The sequence below is a fragment of the Setaria viridis genome, chromosome 5 (assembly GCF_005286985.2).
Source record: "Setaria viridis chromosome 5, Setaria_viridis_v4.0, whole genome shotgun sequence".
NCBI classification, from domain to species: domain Eukaryota; kingdom Viridiplantae; phylum Streptophyta; class Magnoliopsida; order Poales; family Poaceae; genus Setaria; species Setaria viridis.
Genome location: NC_048267.2, coordinates 7,421,063 through 7,438,957, shown reverse-complemented (window position 1 = coordinate 7,438,957; position 17,895 = coordinate 7,421,063). Strand labels below are relative to the sequence as shown.

Below are 17,895 nucleotides of genomic sequence, written 5' to 3'. Positions count from 1 at the left end.
CAGAATACGTTGACCAATGAATGGCTTGACAAGATGGATGCTTTCTTGGAACGGGCGTTTGCAAGTGTCAATGGAGCTCGATCGACTTGGTGTCCGTGTAGCAAATGTGGAAACATGCGTCGGCAAACCAAGCTAGACATGGGCAAACATCTGGTGAAGAACGGATTTACGTCAGACTACACCAGGTGGATCTACCATGGTGAATCTGACCGTGGGAGAGAGGAGGTCTTGAGACAACGCATCGAGGAATTTGATGATGATGCCGGGGTGGGAGACATGTTAAATGACTATCATGAAGCACACTTCGATGAAGCACGTAGGGAGGAGGAGCCAGAGGCTACCGCTAAGGCTTATCACGAAATGTTATCTGCGGCACAGTAACCCCTTCACGGTCATACCAAGGTTTCTCAACTAGATGCCATTGCACGCCTAATGGCTGTGAAGTCTCAGTTTAGTTGGAGTCGAGACGCGTTTGATATTATGTTGACAGTTTTTGGAAGCCTACTCCCGGTTGGTCACATCTTGCCAAAGAGCATGTATGAGGCACAGAAACTCCTTCGTGCACTTAAGATGCCATACGAGCATATACATGCTTGCCCGAAGGGATGCATCTTATTTAGGAAAGAGTATGCGGAAGCAAAATACTGTGTGAAGTGCGAAACGTCTAGGTTTCTGGAGGTAGATTGTGGTGACGGTCAGAAAAAACAGCTCACAATTCCTGTGAAGGTTCTACGGTATCTTCCTTTCATACCGAGGATCCAACGGCTTTTCATGACTGAAGAATCCGCGAAACAGATGACATGGCACAAAAATGGTCGTCGCTATAATCCTGAGAAGCTGGTACACCCATCCGATGCTGAAGCCTGGAAAAGTTTTGATGCGATTTATCCTGCAAAAGCTCACATCGATTTGCGAGAGACTGGCCGCGTTAGGGACTGGTTCAAGGTCAGGGTCACGTTCAGGGAGCGGTCGAGGGAGGCGTCGAGGCAGGCCTCGACGTAGGGTTGAGGAGGAGGAGGTGGTCCAGAGGCCTCGAGGGAAGGGTAAAGCGGCGAGGCCCCCGTCGCCTGAACCTGAGGTAGAGGAGGAGGAGGACGAGGAGGAGGAGGAGGAGGTACCTTCCGCACACGCCTCTGGGGACGAGGAGGAGGACGAGGCGGAGGAGGAGGAGCAACAGGAGTAGGAGGAGGACGGGGAGGCAGGGGATGCCCAGTCCAAGATATGATTGCGAGGTCCCTCATCCCTCCCGAAGCGGCCGATACCTGAGCATTTACGCCCGCTGATTAAACCGGTTGGGACCAAGTAAGTAACTTTAAATATTCTTAATATTGTTCTTATGTTGAAAGTTACAAAAACTAATAATTCATATTAATGACTTGTGCAGGAGTTGGATTAAGCTCAGTGGGGGTGACCAGAACCGTAAGGCCAACGGGATCCTTGGCCTTTTGTGCAGGGTTCACTTCCCTGGCTTGGTGGTGTACGCCGGACAGCAGCAGCCGGCCTACACGTGGGACCACTATGTCGCCGCCCCCGACGTCCCTGATCGTCAACAGAGAAGATTCCCCAACATAGCGGAGCGGGTCAAGGCCGAGCTGTGGGTAAGTACTCCTCGTACTAAATTGCTCAATACATCACCTACTTTCGACATTCTTGAAATAATAATTGTATACGCATGTATATGCAGGACTTCTATAGATGCCAAGAGGGGTTCGAGGCCAAGGCGAAGGCCGTCTGTGATGTAGCCGCTAAGAAGCTCGTGAAGGACATGCATTACGAGGCGCGCATCCAGGCCATCATCGAATTCCACGCTCAATACAGACAGATGAAGGTTAGAAAAGAGGAGGCAAGAACAATGAACATGACTAAGGACCAATTCATGAGGGTAAGTAAAGAACGTTGATGCTTACTATTTAAGATTAATTAGGCTCATTTTCTTTTTCATATGTCACACGTTTGATGATGTAGGTGCGTCCGTGGTGGTGTCGTGCGCATATGCCGTGCTGGGAGAGGATGGTCGACGTGTGGTTGGAGCCCGGGTGGTTGGAGAACCACCTTGCTTGCTGGCAGCGGCGTTTGCAGATGCCGACTGCACCACACCATCAAGGCAGCCTAAGCCTTGATGAATATAGAGAAAAATGGGTACGCAACTTCAATTCTTTATTGTAACGTTCAGTTTTACATAATTTTTAATGATTTTGTATTTTGCCACAGTCGGCGTCACATGATGGCCGACCTTGCTCCCAGCTCAAGGCATGGGTCCTCTCGAAAAAGGGCAAGGCGATGGCCGATATCGATTTCAACCCAGACGACCCGTCCGAGGCGTACAGCCACCCTAGCATACACAGTCGCGTCAGCGAGTATACAAAGATGGCTAGGGAGGTTCACGGGCCAGACTTCGATCCGAGCTCCGAGGACATTGATGGAGAAATCGTGATGAGGGTGGGAGGAGGCAAGAAGCATGGCCGATATTGAATTGGCGATGGCGTCATCGACATGGCCTCTACTCCCACTCTCTCCCAGATCCAAGCTAGGAGCACGGACTCGAGCCCGGCGATACGGCCACGACCCACCGCTGCATAGTTCCAGATGGAGGCTCTACAGGTTCTTTCTCTTCCATTCATCGTTCGTTTGTTGTTATACTTTAGCTTTGCATTATAACGTTGCAATGAAATATTGTAGGCCCAGGTGGAAGAAGCAAGGAAGAAACAAGAGGAGATGGCGGCGCAGATGGAGGAAATGCGGCGGAGGATGGATGAGGAAAACCGGATTAGGATGGAGCAGATGTTCTAGTACATGCAGAACTTTGCTTCGAGCATGGGACAGTCTTTGCCTCCGCCACCGCCGATGATGTTCCCTCCGCCTCAGCCACCCACGACTACTCCTGTGAGTCACTTGACACATTGTGCTTAAGATTTAATACTTTAAATTTGACAACTTTAGATGTTAGCTCAGAATGTCCTATCCTATGTGCAGAATCAATCGGCGGCTTCGAATAATGAAGATCAAGATTTGTCGCAGTGGTCTCCTTGGCCTCCACGGAAGTAGACTTGGTTGTGAAAAATGTGGAAACTAAAATGTGACTTGAACTTGGATTTATGGATTATTTCGTGCTTATGTTGAATTATGCTTGTGGTGTTTATGAATTATGCCTGTGGTTGTGAATTATGCATGTGATTGTTTATTACAAATGCCTGTGATATGTGTATTGTGAATTGAGAGGGGTCCGTTATACGTGGCAAAATGTCGAAAAAGGGGGGGTTCGGCAAAGAGGGTCCTTTGCCGAGTATTTTGGCTTTAACACTCGGCAAAGGGGCACTCCCAGGTCGAGCGGCGGCTTGTTTGCCTAGTGTCATGGACACGGCACTCGGCAAAGGGCCCATGTTTGCCGAGTGTCAGGGACACGGCACTCGGCAAACACCCTGGGTTTGCCGTGCGCTGACACTCGGCAAACATGGGCCCTTTGCCGAGTGCTGACACTCGGCAAACATGGGCCTTTGCCGAGTGCTGGCACTCGGCAAAGCCCTAATGTTTGCCGAGTGCCTCCCGTCTGGCACTTGGCAAACTTGCCGTTAAACCCAACGCCGTCATCGCATATTTCACCGAGTACATCTTTTCGCCGAGTGTTTTTGGCCGTCGGCAAATTGTTTGCCGAGTGCTCGCGTTTTGACACTCGGCAAACTAGGCTTTACCGACAGGAAATTTACCGTGTGCTCTTTGCCGAGTGTTACACTCGGCAAAGCCTTTGCCAAGTGTTTTTGGGCTTTCGCCGAGTGCCTGTGGCACTCGGCAAAGCTTCTGGTTCCCGTAGTGCATAAACCCTTTGGGTACGCCTGCCTAACCTACCCTTGTCGCCTTGGAAGAATAGTAGAAGCAGCGGGCATTCGAAGAACCATGTAAGTATCACACATTTTGATTGGTTCCGTACTTCCACAAGATTTATGATCGATTTACCCACATATGTGATTTTTAGTTATCAGATGCGTAGATCAATCTGATTCGGTCCTTCTATTGTTTGAAAATGTATTCTGATTTTGCATTGAGACCACGAGTATTTGGATTGAGTAGTTTTCTTTTTAGGGTTCAGTTGGACGGCTTGTGGGTGTCAACTATCAACCTTAACTTTTGTTAGGAACCGGAAGGTTAAATTGAGAAACTACATAACTGTCAAGCAAAATTTATGATCCTTTAGGCCTCAGTTATACATGTGTCATGACTCATGGCTACGATCAACTTTATGCCTTCATCCTCATATTTCAACATGGCAATAATTTAGGATCCAACTATATGCTTGATCGACTCTACTAATAAGGCCGTGACTCGAAAACTATAATGCCTTGATTTTTTCTAGTATGTGTAATGCCTTGGATACCTGTTCATTTACCTGATTCTGGTACAGATGTGTCATTAGCGTTTGGTAGATTTTGGGTGATGGATGACTATAAGGGGTGCTAGTGCGTCAGTGAAGAACAATGAGAAGGTCTAACTAACAAAGATATAGAAATGTTAGGATTATGTAGGTCTAACTAACAAAGATATAGAAATGTTAGGATTATGTCAAAATATCGTATGCATAGTTGCAAAACTTTCCTTCTTGGGGCCTTAATGACTTTGAATGCAAAATAGTATAGTGAGCATGTTTCTTTTGAGACAAGTATCAGAGTAACTTAAGATTTCTACCCTAGCTCATATAGATGCATAAGTTCAGTGCATAATTCCAATGCTAGGTAACCTTGTCACAGAGTTGGTAACCGATGTAAACTTTTTGAATTCATAACGCTCATCTCCTTCATTTTTAGCACTTCGCTAAAAACTTGAGTTTTGGTACCACTTCTTGTACTCGTGCTTTCTGCATTCAAATTGCAACATGGATCTTCGCTGCAAAAGAATGAAAAGAATTGTTTCTAAAACATCAACGTTATAGTAAATAGTAGTGAGTAGTTGCAGAAATAAGTATCGTGAACATCTTACAGAATTTGGCTGAAGTTTTGTCTCGGTGGCATGTCCAAATCATCTAAACCTCGCTCAAACATTTCCAAAACCTTTGCTATTGTAGGGCGATGCATTGGTAGTATTTGGATGCACCACAGGCCAATCACACTCATCTTTTTGGCTATTCCTTCATTTTCACTTGAGACCTCACATGCTTGTAATCCATCACCTTGTCTAACACGATCATAAATCCAATGTGGAAAATACTTTTCACTTGATTTCTGAGCAACTGATTTCACATTTTTTCTGCCTCCAACCATCTCTAATAACATCATTCCATAACTATAAACATCTGATTTTGTTGAAACAACTCCAAAGGTTCGAGAGTGAACTTCAGGGGCAATAAAACCAACTGTTCCTCTAGCACCAGTCATAGAAAGCTTGCTCTCCTTGGTATGACACAATTTGGCTAAACCAAAATCAGCAACCTTTGGGTGAAAATCCTCATCTAGAAGGATATTTTGAGGCTTGATATCAAAATGGACAATGCGTGTATTACAACTATGATGCAAGTATTCCAATCCTCGAGCAATTCCAATCGCTATTGTGTAGAGCTTATCCCATCCTAAAACTGCTTTAGGACTCTCTGAGTATATGAACTTATCCAAAGAACCATTGGGCATGTACTCATATATTAGGGCCCGCTTTGAGCCTTCCAAACAAAACCCAAATAAGCTAACAATATTAACATGAGAGGTCCTGCCAATGCTCATAACCTCGTTAACAAAATCCTCGCCTTCTCCTTTGGAGTCGTGTAAGAATTTCACAGCAACTTGACGACCATCATCTAGCCTTCCTTTGAAAACCGAACCATAACCACCTTCCCCAAGCTTATCACTAAAGGAAGACGTTATCTTTGTTACTTGTGAGTACTTGTATCTTTTTGGAGCTAGGGATCCATGCAAAACTATTAGGGCCTCAATGTTCCTTTCAGTGCTTCTGCTAGTCTTTTCACATAGGAAAAAATGTAGCTTTCCTCTCTTTCCATGCCATACAAGCATATATATACATGGTAGGAGCAAGCTTGCAGCTACTGTCATCGAAACTGAAATTAAAGCAGATGTTATTTTTCACTTTTTCTCTTGAAACAGTGAGCTGCTATATTATTATCATTCGGATTTCCAAGACCGTCAACAATTCATATTTTTCTCTTTTTGTATACAAAAAAAACAAAAGAAGAAGTGCAAAGTAAGAAAATATGAAGAAGCCATATAATCAAAGACAACAGATCCTCCTCCAAATTTCCCAATATGCAATAACAGTGTAAAGGTGTTAGCAATATGCAATAACTAATTAATCAAATAGATGCTGAAAACATATGATGCTACAAAGTTTCAGTAGAGCAGGAAAAGAAATCAAGTATAATAGATAAGCCATGAAGGTTGAGAGTTGATACTCACTGATACTGACTATCTTTTTCCTATTGCTTCCTCCTGCATAAGAACAGTCACTGTGAATAGCTTGTCATTTCAGTTGTAAAATTGTGCAGTTTAAGTTAGTCTGACATGAAAACTTTGCCCTCTTTAGTCTATAGCTGAACTACTTTTGTTACTGCAGATAAGACTTGACAGTATATATAGGCAGAAGAAAGCCTAAAAGAAAAGGAAAAAGAAGAATTTATGACTAAACATGAAGATGATTTTCATCATTTGATGCCCAGTGGAGGAGGAGGAAGGAAGCGAGCAGCAGGAGGAGAAGCAGAGGCATATGGGGTGGCAATGGCGGAGGAATGTGAGCACGGAACAGATAGCGGGACGGATACGGATATGAGATGATAGGAGAAACTAGAAAGGACGGTGGCGACCGGTCGTGGTCCACGCCTCCATCTCTCTAAATTTGTTTATTTAAGTTTTAACATCTCATTGACTTACCGGACAACAAGTGGCGGCGGCCGCGGTTGGGGATGACAACCGGCTTACGCCCTTATCAAATCATCAGCGTGGATAGTATGCTGGTTGGTGGTTTGGGTTGCCAGGTCCGTAGTCCATACTACATGGTCTCTAGCTCCCTGCTAGCCTGTTATGGCTAAGGTACTAAATAGCGTTTAGCAGTATGGTAGCAAATTAGTGCTGATGTAGCGGATAGCGGATGCTATAGCGGACGCTAAGTTCAAATAGCGGAATTCACAAAATAGTCACAATTTTAAAGCATATATGAATATTAACATCAAGTTTACATTTCATGGTAAGAATCACAAATAAATAGGTATAATTAAGATGTATGGATATATATTAACATTAACTTCCCATATCAATAAATAAAAATAATTATTTTTCATCAATAACTCTTGGTCATTACCTAAATAACCATTTTAAATATTATTATAACCATTTGATTTGATTCATGGTCATATGTCACTTGAACTGTAAATATAGCGAATAGCGGCCTAACATGAGCAACAGAGGCTGCAATAGCGAGCAATAGTGAATAATAGCGGCCGTTAAGTCTATACATGCTATCTTGGGTCCGCTACTTTGTTGCGGTAGAGTACTGCTACCTCTATAACGATCGTTACGAACGCCTTCGATGTGGCTCTTGTTTGAGAGAACTGAGGAATCCTAGAACTAGAACTAGGCTTAGTTTTTTATAGGTCAAAGCCAAAGCATCATCCTACTAATCGTATTTTATTCGTTTAAAAAAGTGAACTTACCTGCTCCCGGTTGCAACGGTGGCTGTGGCGGTGGCGGCTGCAACGGGTCGTGGTCCCTCCAACCGTCCGATTGGTCCTCTTTTTTTAATCTCTTTCTTTTGTTTTCCTTTCTGTATTTATTTGTTCCGGTGTTAATATCTCATTGACTTGTGTGTTGGCGGACGTACGCCGGACGGCAGAGTGGCGGCGGCAAACACGCCTACCGCCGTTGGGGACGACGACATGCGTTTCGCTACGCCCTTATCAAATCAATGGGTTGGGTCGTCAGGTCCGTACTCTGGAGTCTTTACGCCTTACGCTGATGAGGCTCGTTCTAGGGGAGTGCTAGGAAATGTCTGGCTGTTCCAAGGTTCTTCTATAGGACAAAGTGATCTATTAGTTGAAAGAGTGAAATATACCTGACTTCAGTGGCGCCTCCCATGTCAAGAGGAAGCCATCGCTGATGAGCTCCTCGTAGTTGCTCGCGTTCGCATGGCCATACCTCGCAAGCACCGGCACGACGGTAGAGTTGCAGCCCTCCAAGAAGTAGCTGCCATGACCATCGTAACGCTCGGCAGCGACGCGAACATACGTGTTGTTGCGGCACATCGTCTCTGCAAGCCCCACGGATGGCGGCAGCGGCTTGATGCAATTGTAGAAGATGAGATTCTGATTGAGGGGGCTGATCGAGAACGGACGACCGATCTTGGAGGTGGCGTTGCCTGTCGGGATGTAGCAGCCTAGTTCCAGGTGTCTAGAGTCATTGTGATCCTGGGTCTCAGCGATGAGCAAGGAGGCGTTGTCGTAAAAGATGCTGAGGATCTGCATGAAGAACTCGGTCTGATAGTATCCGAGGTATGGGGTGTTGTTACGGCAACGAACCTTGAACAGTGCATAGCAGTGCGTCACGGCGTCCTCCTCCGGAACGAGCCCAAACGGGAAGGAGATGTTCACGTTGCCGCATAGCTGGGACGGGCAGTGCTTGTTAGAATTAATCATATTGCTTTTATCATTTAGTGTGCGTCAGTGTCGTGTGTGTGATCTGCGTGAGTAAATTGTTTGGTGTTTGTGTCCAGGCCAAGTGTATCGTGTGTGTGGTTAGTGGCCGGGTGATTAGTGGTGGCCGGGTCATTAACTGGTGAAGGTCCATGCTAGGAGATAGTGCTTGCATGGATGTCCGGTTCTTCAGGAGGCGTGGAGCTGCGCATGGAGACTCGGCCGGGTTGTTGACTGCATGCATGAAGAAGTAGTGCCGTGTATGCCGGCGACCGAGTATTTTGGATCGTGAGGAGCTGCGTGCGTGCGTGTGGCTGGCAAAAACTCCGGCGTTGTGGTGTGCATGATACTCAACTGCGTAGGCTATTTAGCCAGGGGGTGAGCGAGCGCCAAGGAGTGTGTGAAGTGCTGTGCGTGTGTGGCTCTTTGTGAATACTAGTGTTTGTGAGTGCTGGTGTGCAGCACCGTGAAAAAAAAGAAAACTTCCAGTGTTCCAGAGAGTCTTGTTGTGTGCCATCCAATTACAAGTGTGAGCTTTTGTTCTTCTGTTCTTGTGTTGCGTTGACAGGGCGTTTGAGGAGGGGAGCTGGGCCAACATTTGGTACCAGAGCCACGTTTGAGAGATGGGGAAGATCGGCGACAATAGCAAGGGTGTTGCCGGCGGCGACGACGACAAGATGGTGGTGCAACAAGTGAAGGAGGCGGGGGTGACACTACGTTACCCCATGCTCACGGAGAACAACTACGGTGTGTGGGCTGTAAAGATGAAGATTTTCATGCGCGCGCAAGGCGTGTGGGCGGCCGTGGTGAGCAAGGGTGACGTCGATGAGAAGATGGACCAAATGGCTCTCGCCGCCATTGTCCAAGCTGTGCCGGAGGCCATGGTGTTGGCCATTTCTGAGGTGGAGACAGCGAAGAAGGTGTGGAAAGCTCTTGAGGAGATGCATGCTGGTGAAGAACGTGTCAAGAAGGCGCGTGTACAGACCCTCAAGAGGAGGCTTGATGGTATGTACATGAATGAGTCTGAAAATATTAGTGATTTTGCTTTGAAGGTTACCACTATGGTGAACGAGATTCGCTCTCTCGGCACCAAAGTGGAAGACATTACAGTTGTGGAGAAGCTCCTACATTCCGTCACCGACAAGTTTGGACCCCTCATCAGCACCATTGAGCAATGGGGGAATGTGGAGGAGATGTCGGTTACAGAAACGATCGGGCGCTTGAGGGCGTTCGAGGAGTCGTCAAAGGGGCGGTCTCGTGAGAAGGAGATGGTGCCGCAGCTGCTCGTTGCAAGCGCGGAGAAGCGGCTCACACGGGCCGAGTGGGAGGCCTTAGTTGCTGAAGAGAAGCGCAGCGGCAATGGCTCCAGCAGCAGCAACGTTGGTGAGAAGAAGTACCGCGGCAAGTTTGACAAGTCCAAGATCGATTGCCGCAAGTGTGGTGAGTTCGGGCACTTCGCCGACGAGTGTGATGCGGTGAAAGCAGCCAAGGCAGTGGCACAACTTGCCATTGCAGATCAAGAACCAACGCTACTGTGAGTGTGTGGGGGTGCTGAATAAAACCAACAAGATTAGGGGGTGATTGTTAGAATTAATCATATTGCTTTTATCATTTAGTGTGCGTCAGTGTCGTGTGTGTGATCTGCGTGAGTAAATTGTTTGGTGTTTGTGTCCAGGCCAAGTGTATCGTGTGTGTGGTTAGTGGCCGGGTGATTAGTGGTGGCCGGGTCATTAACTGGTGAAGGTCCATGCTAGGAGATAGTGCTTGCATGGATGTCCGGTTCTTCAGGAGGCGTGGAGCTGCGCATGGAGACTCGGCCGGGTTGTTGACTGCATGCATGAAGAAGTAGTGCCGTGTATGCCGGCGACCGAGTATTTTGGATCGTGAGGAGCTGCGTGCGTGCGTGTGGCTGGCAAAAACTCCGGCGTTGTGGTGTGCATGATACTCAACTGCGTAGGCTATTTAGCCAGGGGGTGAGCGAGCGCCAAGGAGTGTGTGAAGTGCTGTGCGTGTGTGGCTCTTTGTGAATACTAGTGTTTGTGAGTGCTGGTGTGCAGCACCGTGAAAAAAAAGAAAACTTCCAGTGTTCCAGAGAGTCTTGTTGTGTGCCATCCAATTACAAGTGTGAGCTTTTGTTCTTCTGTTCTTGTGTTGCGTTGACAGGGCGTTTGAGGAGGGGAGCTGGGCCAACAGTGCTCTCTGCCTTGCCTATCTGCTGCTGCAGCAGGCATCAGTGGTGCCAAGAAGGCCACCCACACCGACGAGGCGAGGAAGACCAACAAGGCCGAAGCCATGGGAGCACGTGAAGGTTCGACGATGGCAGTAGCCTTCGGCCAGCAGCCTGACGACTTCTCCACGCTGGCCGCCGCCGCCCGGATGAGGAAGGAAGTGAGCAAGAGCAGGAGTAGCAGGAGCGGATGCGTATCAGATTGTGGATGGGGTGGCAGTGGAATGGTTTGGAGTTCGGTGACGGTGAGGGAGGAGAACAAGGAGTGGAACGGACTGGGGGCGGAGCGGATATGAGGTGAGGGGAGAAAGGACGGTGACGAGCGGTTTGACTGGTCGTGGTCCCTCCAACCGTCTGATTGGTCCTCTTTTTTTGTCTCTTTCTTTTGTTTTCCTTTCTGTATTTATTTGTTCCGGTGTTAATATCTCATTGACTTGTGTGTTGGCGGACGTACGCCGGACGGCAGAGTGGCGGCGGCGAACACGCCTACCGCGGTTGGGGACGACGACATGCGTTTCGCTACGCCCTTATCAAATCAGTGGGTTGGGTCGTCAGGTCCGTACTCTGGAGTCTCTACGCCTTACGCTGATGAGGCTCGTTCTAGGGGAGTGCTAGGAAATGTCTGGCTGTTCCAAGGTTCTTCTATAGGACAAAGTGATGTATTAGTTGGAAGAGTGAAATATACCTGACTTCAGTGGCGCCTCCCATGTCAAGAGGAAGCCATCGCTGATGAGCTCCTTGTAGTTGCTCGCGTTCGCATGGCCATACCTCGCAAGCACCGGCACGACGGTAGAGCTGCAGCCCTCCAAAAAGTAGCTGCCGTAGCTTCCCGAGCCGTCGGAACGCCCGGCGACGCGAACGAACGTCATGTTCCCGCAGGTCGTCTCCACGAGCCCGCGGCTCCACCTCTCCTCCTCCAACAGGGGCTTCGTGCAGTTGTAGAAGATCAGGTTCTGGTTATTAGGGCTGATCGAGAACGGAAGACCGAGATTGTTGGAGCTGTTGTTCGTCGGGGCGTGGCATTTTTCCGAAGCAGAGTTATTGAAGCCTTGGAGCTTGTGGACATCGGCAAGGAGAAAGGAGGCGTTGTTGTAGAAGATGTCGAGGATCTGGAACTGGTGGCCGTAGAGCCGATTATTGTAGCCGAGGTACGGGTTGTTGTTCCGGCAACGAACCTGGAACCCAATCAAACCGCAGCTGGTCTCCGTCATCTCATCAGGGACGATCGCGAACAGGAAGGTGATGTTGACTTTGCCGCATGCCACTGACACGGTCGGGCAGTCCTCTTCTCCGGCCGCAAGCATCGCTGGCACCGACGAGACGAGGAAGAGCAGCAAGGACGACGGAGCCATGGGAGCAGACGGGAAGGTTTCGACGATGGCAGCTCAGTTCTGGGACGAAGACAGGCACGATTGGCTGACTAAATGGTGAAGGTGAGTCCGGGCGTCCTGTGTGTGGACACTAGATGGTAGCGGCCGAAACCTTTGACTGGGCATTCGGGCCGTCATCATCCGCCGAGCCCGGGAATTCCGAGGTGCCCGACGGACGGGGCAAAGCGACGACTGTCGCGAGCCACCGACGTGACCGGATGCGCGGCAGGCCTCCTGATCAGCTCCGGGCAAAGGTCCACTCACTTTTTGTCAAACCGTGGACTGGTGTTAGCGAACGGCAACAACTGTTTGTACACACGGAAGCCGCTAGAGGCTATTCCTACAGGGACCAGCAGCGGACTTTGAAGGGTGGTCGCCGCGGAGCACGACACACGCTAGACCTTGACTTGTAGTTTCAACCTGACTCTGTTGGCAAAAGCTACGAAAGTATGTATACTAACAACACAATCAGAAGTGTTTTTTACGGGACTCAGTTGCCACTGATTTTTGCACGGTTGATTTAGGTGTGTTTGCCACAAAACAAATTTAAATCACATGGTATCTTCTATTTTTAAACGAATGTAATCTTAGATTAGTGAAAATGCCATACAAGGTTGGGGAGTGCAACAATCCTATTATTACTTTTGCTATTTTCAATCAAAGTTTACTACTTGACTCCAAAAAGGCATTTAAGCTTGAATTATTCTAAGAGAAATGCAAGCATTCCTAAATAGAGTGCTAATATGAAGGAAAACAATGCACGTTCCATATCCACTCACCTTGCCCACAACTTTATTCGGTATCCTAAGTTGCATTGGGTCTCTGGGTGTGTGTGTTTTACACATGTTGTTGGCAGCCGTGTCACCACCAGTGACCTCATAGTGGGTCTGTGCCTTTATTACTCCATCCGTTCCAAATTGTAGATCGCTTTGACTTTTCTAAGTTCATAGATTTTGCTATGCATCTAGATATACATTATGTCTAGATACGTAGCAAAATCTATGAATCTCAAAAGCCAAAACGACCTATATTTTGGAACGGAGGAAGCACGTGAAAAGACCAAGCATCTTTTTTCATATCAAGTACAATGTTTTTTCCTTCTTTGAGTTGAATCCCCTTTTCTCTTTTTGATACTATTGTGCTTGGAAATTGTTGAGTCAAACACTTTGATGTTAGAACTTGAAATTTTATTTTAGATGCGGATACTTTAAAACATACTTTTGCTAGTTTCAATTGATGAAATTAAGTGGAAGGGTCAAAATCTGAGTTCTATGATTGAAAGTTCCATTCAAGGCTCCATTGAAAGTTGGATGCTAGTTGAAAGTTGTTTTTGCCTAGTTCGAAGTCATCGATCACCCCAGTTCAAACATTTGAATTCTCTTCCTAAAAGTTGAGGTCAAGGTCGAGGTATACGTAAGTTCATTTTAAGTTTTGGTGAGAGAAGAGAGTATATATAGCTGCACGCATAACAGTAAAGTAGTAGAACTTTTTTGTAAAGGTAACCATAGTGGGGCCCTGCCCTATATGTTAGGTGAAAAGATTATAACATTATTTTGTATCAAAAGCTTTCTCTTTGAGTTGAATTTCCTTTCTCCTTTTTGATAGTAGTATATCCTTCATGGCAATTGTCAAACACTTTAAAGTAAGAATTTGATAGTTTGAAGTGGGTGTCAAGACTCATAGCATATTTTGGCTTGTTTGAATGTATGAATATTGGAAGTCAAAATCTGAATTCTTTGATTGGAATTTCCAATCAAGGTTCCACTGAAAGTTGGTATTTGATAGTTGAAAGCTGTTTTTACTAGTCAGAAGTCAATGTATCTCTACAATTGAAACATACGAATTCTTTCATTCAATTTAAAGTTTTAGGTCAAGATCGAATTGATATATACAAATTCTGTTGACATCATGGTAATATGTGTAACCAAATAACGGGCTCCTATATGTATCCTAGAATTTTCTTATAAATTGTTGTATTCCATTGGAATTTTGAAGGGATTCTACCATGAGGCTCAATGTCACACTAAAATTTTGATTTCTTCTCTCGCCTCAAAGTCGTGTTTTTCTTATGCATTCCATCTAAATGGTTATTCATGCTGCTTTTCTACGGCAAAGCTCCAAGCTCTAAGCTTATGAACAAAGCCTATGACAATTTGGATTTTTTTGTTCATATTTATAAATCAAACACTGCAAGACAATATTTGCCTGTAATTTGGGCTGGGATCCAAAGACTATCATGTAAACCTACTTGAGATACTTGTCCACAAAAAGTGCCCCTTATTATTTTGACTAGAAAATCAGAAGTGCAGATTTGGTGGCCACTTGTAACCCTAGCCTTACGCACTTAGTGCACCCACTTGCCACAAATGGACACTTCAGCAAAGACAGCAAGTCAGCAATGCTAACGGCAACCTACTAATAGCAATAAGATATGGATCAAGCTGAAGCTTGAGGCAAGTGATGATATACCCTACCGTTGATGTGTCAGCGCACCAACGGGAACGATCATGCGCGAAAGAGCACGTGGAGAAGCTAATGGCAGGCGAAAGCGACGCCCGGCAGCGGCAGGCCCCCTCCCCTGTTGCTCCGCGCCGCGGCAAGCACCCGGCAGGGAAGACGACATTGACCGCACACGCGTTTACCAGGGATTGCGGCGTGGCCAGTGCGCGCGCCACACAGTCTTAAGATAGACATCACTCCAGCTGCCGCGGGCCATTCTATACCGGTGGATCGAGGGAAACTAGCCAAGGTTACTGAGGCAAAATCTCCATGGGGCTTACGAGGATCCAACCCATGGGCAGCCCTACCGCGACGCCGATGCGCCAGCGCCGCCACGCCTTCGCCAAGTCGCAATCCGCATGATGCAATGGACCAAGAAAGTCTTGCAGCTAAAAGTGGCATGCGCCGGGTCGCCCGCCGGCGTCCACACACGCTGACTACTGTACGTGTACGGAGGGAAGTGGGAGAGTGACAACTCACCGGAGCATGTCGACCCCGCCGCGCTCCTGCCGTCGGGGCAGAGGCACCGGAACGCCGCGGTGGCTTTGTCGTACCGGCACTTCCCGCCCCTCGCGTTGCAGGCGGCGCAGTCGCCGATCCCTGCCGCCTCCCACTCCAGGACGAATCCGTCCTTCAGGAGCTGGCTGTAGTTGGCCGCCGTCATGGTCTCCGCCTCCCGCCCCAGCACTGGGAAGTACGTGTACGTGCACCCGTCCGTCGCGATCGCCGGCGGCTTGTCCCAGTAGTAGGCCCCGCCGAGGTACGCGTAGATGGGGGCACGGCAGCTGGAGGTGGCGTTCACGTACTCGTCGGGCCCGATCGGGGCCGCGCCGCCGGTGCAGTTGTAGAGGAAGCACAGGGCGCGGTTCCGGGGGCTAATGGTGAACGGGGTGAGCGCGATGCTGACCGACATGTTGAAGTCGGTGCGGCACACGCCGTCGGCGGCGGCGACCCTGGTGTGGGAGGCGACGAAGGAGTAGTTGGCGTAATCGATGGAGAGGACGTGGATGGAGGAGCCCTTCAGTGAGGCTACGCTCCGGCGGCGGTCGTCGCTGCACCAGATCACGAAGGACGGGTGGCCGCAGGGTGATGAGGTCTGGTTGCCGCTGCCCAACCAGAATGGGTATCTGAGAGTGAGGTTCCCGCATGTCGCCGGCTCGCAGTCGGCGCTTGCATGGTCTTGGAGGAGGAGCAAGGAGGCGGCCAGCGGGAAGAGGACCAGGGCCGGATGCATCAAGCTTGTTATTCGATCAGTATAGGAGCTAGGAGGATGCGGAATGGAGGGGATTGGGGAATGGGGATGTGTATGAGGGAGGCAAAGCTTGCACATATACACATGGTAGGACCAAGCCTGTAGCAACTGTCATCAAAACTGAAATTAAAGCGGATGTTATTTTTCTCTTGAAGCAGTGAGTTATATTATTATTGTTCAGATTTTCAAGATCAGAAATAATTCGTTTTTGTCGCTTTTTATGGAAATAAAATAAAAGAAGAAGTGCTTAGTGGGAAAATAGGAAAAAACTATATAATTAAAGACAACAGATCTTGCTCCAAATTTTTTAATTTATAATAGAAGACACTGCTTGAGGATAACTTGTTCTAAAATTTCATTTTAGAGTCTATGCACAAACATATATGAAGACGTTATAATAGTTCTTCTATGGTCTTCCAAAGACTAGAACTAAAAAGTAACTTGTTCAATAAATAAGTACTGAAATTTGCATTACTTGATATGAAATTATGTCGAATTGTAGAATACCTATGAGTATTGTAATCCTGCCATTATGGCCACCTGAAATACCATATAGAATATTAATTTAGAAAATCCATAAATAGCACTAATTGATTCTTTTGCTAAAAGGAATGAATGAGTGAAATATTTGACGGTTCAGTGCTCTTCGAGCTCCTCTATAAATAGAACTAGGTGTTGTAATTATGTAAGGTGCTCGCTCCCCTATAAATAAATACGAGGACACGGTCGCATTGTAATCCAACTTCTCTCATATTTCTACGAGAGTTCGTCGTCATGGAAAGGTTGCCATGCTTGTCGCACGTAACCTGGAAGGCCTTGTATGTAGCCGCACTCCGGCGGATGCGTGCCGGCGAGCCAGAACGGGTAGGCGATGGTGAGGTTCCCGCACAGCGCCGGCGCAAACGGCGTCGACGTGTTCAGGTCGACGGTGTGGTTCCCGCACGAGGCTGTCGCGCACGGCGTCGACGTGTTTACGGCAGCAGTGGCGGTGTGACTGGTTAGCAGAGCGAGCAGTAGCACGGCGGCTGCAGGAGCAAGGGACGGTTGCATCTTTGCAACGCGATAGGAGGGACTGCAAGTGTGCTAACAAGGTGCCGCAGAGGAGAAGCCGGCAATCACCAGACCATGTTGGTGGCTGGTTTTATTTTTCCCTGAGAAAGTTATGAAAGTGGTAAGTCAGCGAATGATGATGGTTCGACGAATGCAACTGTTGTAGGCGAAGTTTGACAGGTTAGTCTTCTGAGCTGAACTGACAGAAACTTAATTCAATTTCCGTGGCCGTGTGGGAGCCGGGAGTAGGTCCAAGTCTAGTCTCCTCCAACACTGCTGGTTGGTCAGTCTAATCTGACTATTCCACGTCAAAGTATCTCTATGACTATTTGTTGCACGAGCAGAACCAGAACTTGTTTTTTTTATACTAATACAATGCAAGAAAACAAATGCAAGGGACCTACGAAGGATCGATAGGGGCAGGACTAAAGCAACGCCAATGTGCTGCCAAGATGCAGTGGATTTATAAGCCATGCAACTAGCAGATGGACATGCCAAATCCTGCTATGAGCATCCACTCATGTTGCTGACTATTGTACTAGGGAAAAAAGATTATATATATGCATCCATCCCTGATCCCTCTTCTAAATGCAAACTTGTGCAGTCCCAGTCCGATGGATGAGTCCCATTTCGCAAATCCATACCACTCCCTTGATTTCTCAGAGGAAGCCTTCAGTTATAAATCAGTGTATAAATAAAGCTGATCGGTGCGGTTTGGTGCAGTTACAAAATCAACATGGTCTGGGAGATCGGCGGCGGCCGGGAGGCCCGTGGAGACGGTCTGGGGCAACAACACCGTCGACGTCGACCACTCCAAGAGCCATCAGAATCGGAGGACGAGCTGAGTGCAGTCACAGGAGAGGACTAGCACCGTATGCACCAG

The 17,895-nt window shown here is 47.6% G+C and overlaps 3 protein-coding genes across 4 annotated transcripts; 1 reads left to right on the top strand and 2 right to left on the bottom strand.

Moving 5' to 3' along the window:
• Window positions 1-4,549: 4,549 nt before the first annotated feature.
• LOC117856114 (LEAF RUST 10 DISEASE-RESISTANCE LOCUS RECEPTOR-LIKE PROTEIN KINASE-like 2.3) lies at window positions 4,550-16,032 on the bottom strand. Of its 2 annotated transcripts, none has more exons than XM_034738549.2 (4): window positions 15,191-16,032; window positions 6,390-6,422; window positions 4,969-6,034; window positions 4,550-4,875 (listed from the first exon to the last, which is right to left on the bottom strand). In XM_034738549.2, the coding sequence occupies exons 1-4, from the start codon at window positions 15,942-15,944 to the stop codon at window positions 4,734-4,736; spliced, it is 1,995 nt and encodes a 664-aa protein (XP_034594440.2). In that variant the 5' UTR covers window positions 15,945-16,032; the 3' UTR covers window positions 4,550-4,733. The 2 variants fall into 2 exon arrangements, with proteins under 2 accessions (XP_034594440.2, XP_072150366.1); XM_072294265.1 differs by lacking the exon at window positions 15,191-16,032 and adding an exon at window positions 8,038-8,647.
• On the top strand, window positions 9,238-10,705 carry LOC140222995 (uncharacterized). Its single transcript, XM_072294266.1, has one exon. The coding sequence runs from the start codon at window positions 9,238-9,240 to the stop codon at window positions 10,150-10,152; it is 915 nt and encodes a 304-aa protein (XP_072150367.1). The 3' UTR covers window positions 10,153-10,705.
• Window positions 10,829-15,195, bottom strand: LOC140220126 (uncharacterized). The gene has a single exon (XM_072294267.1). The coding sequence runs from the start codon at window positions 12,191-12,193 to the stop codon at window positions 11,504-11,506; it is 690 nt and encodes a 229-aa protein (XP_072150368.1). The 5' UTR covers window positions 12,194-15,195; the 3' UTR covers window positions 10,829-11,503.
• Window positions 16,033-17,895: the final 1,863 nt, after the last annotated feature.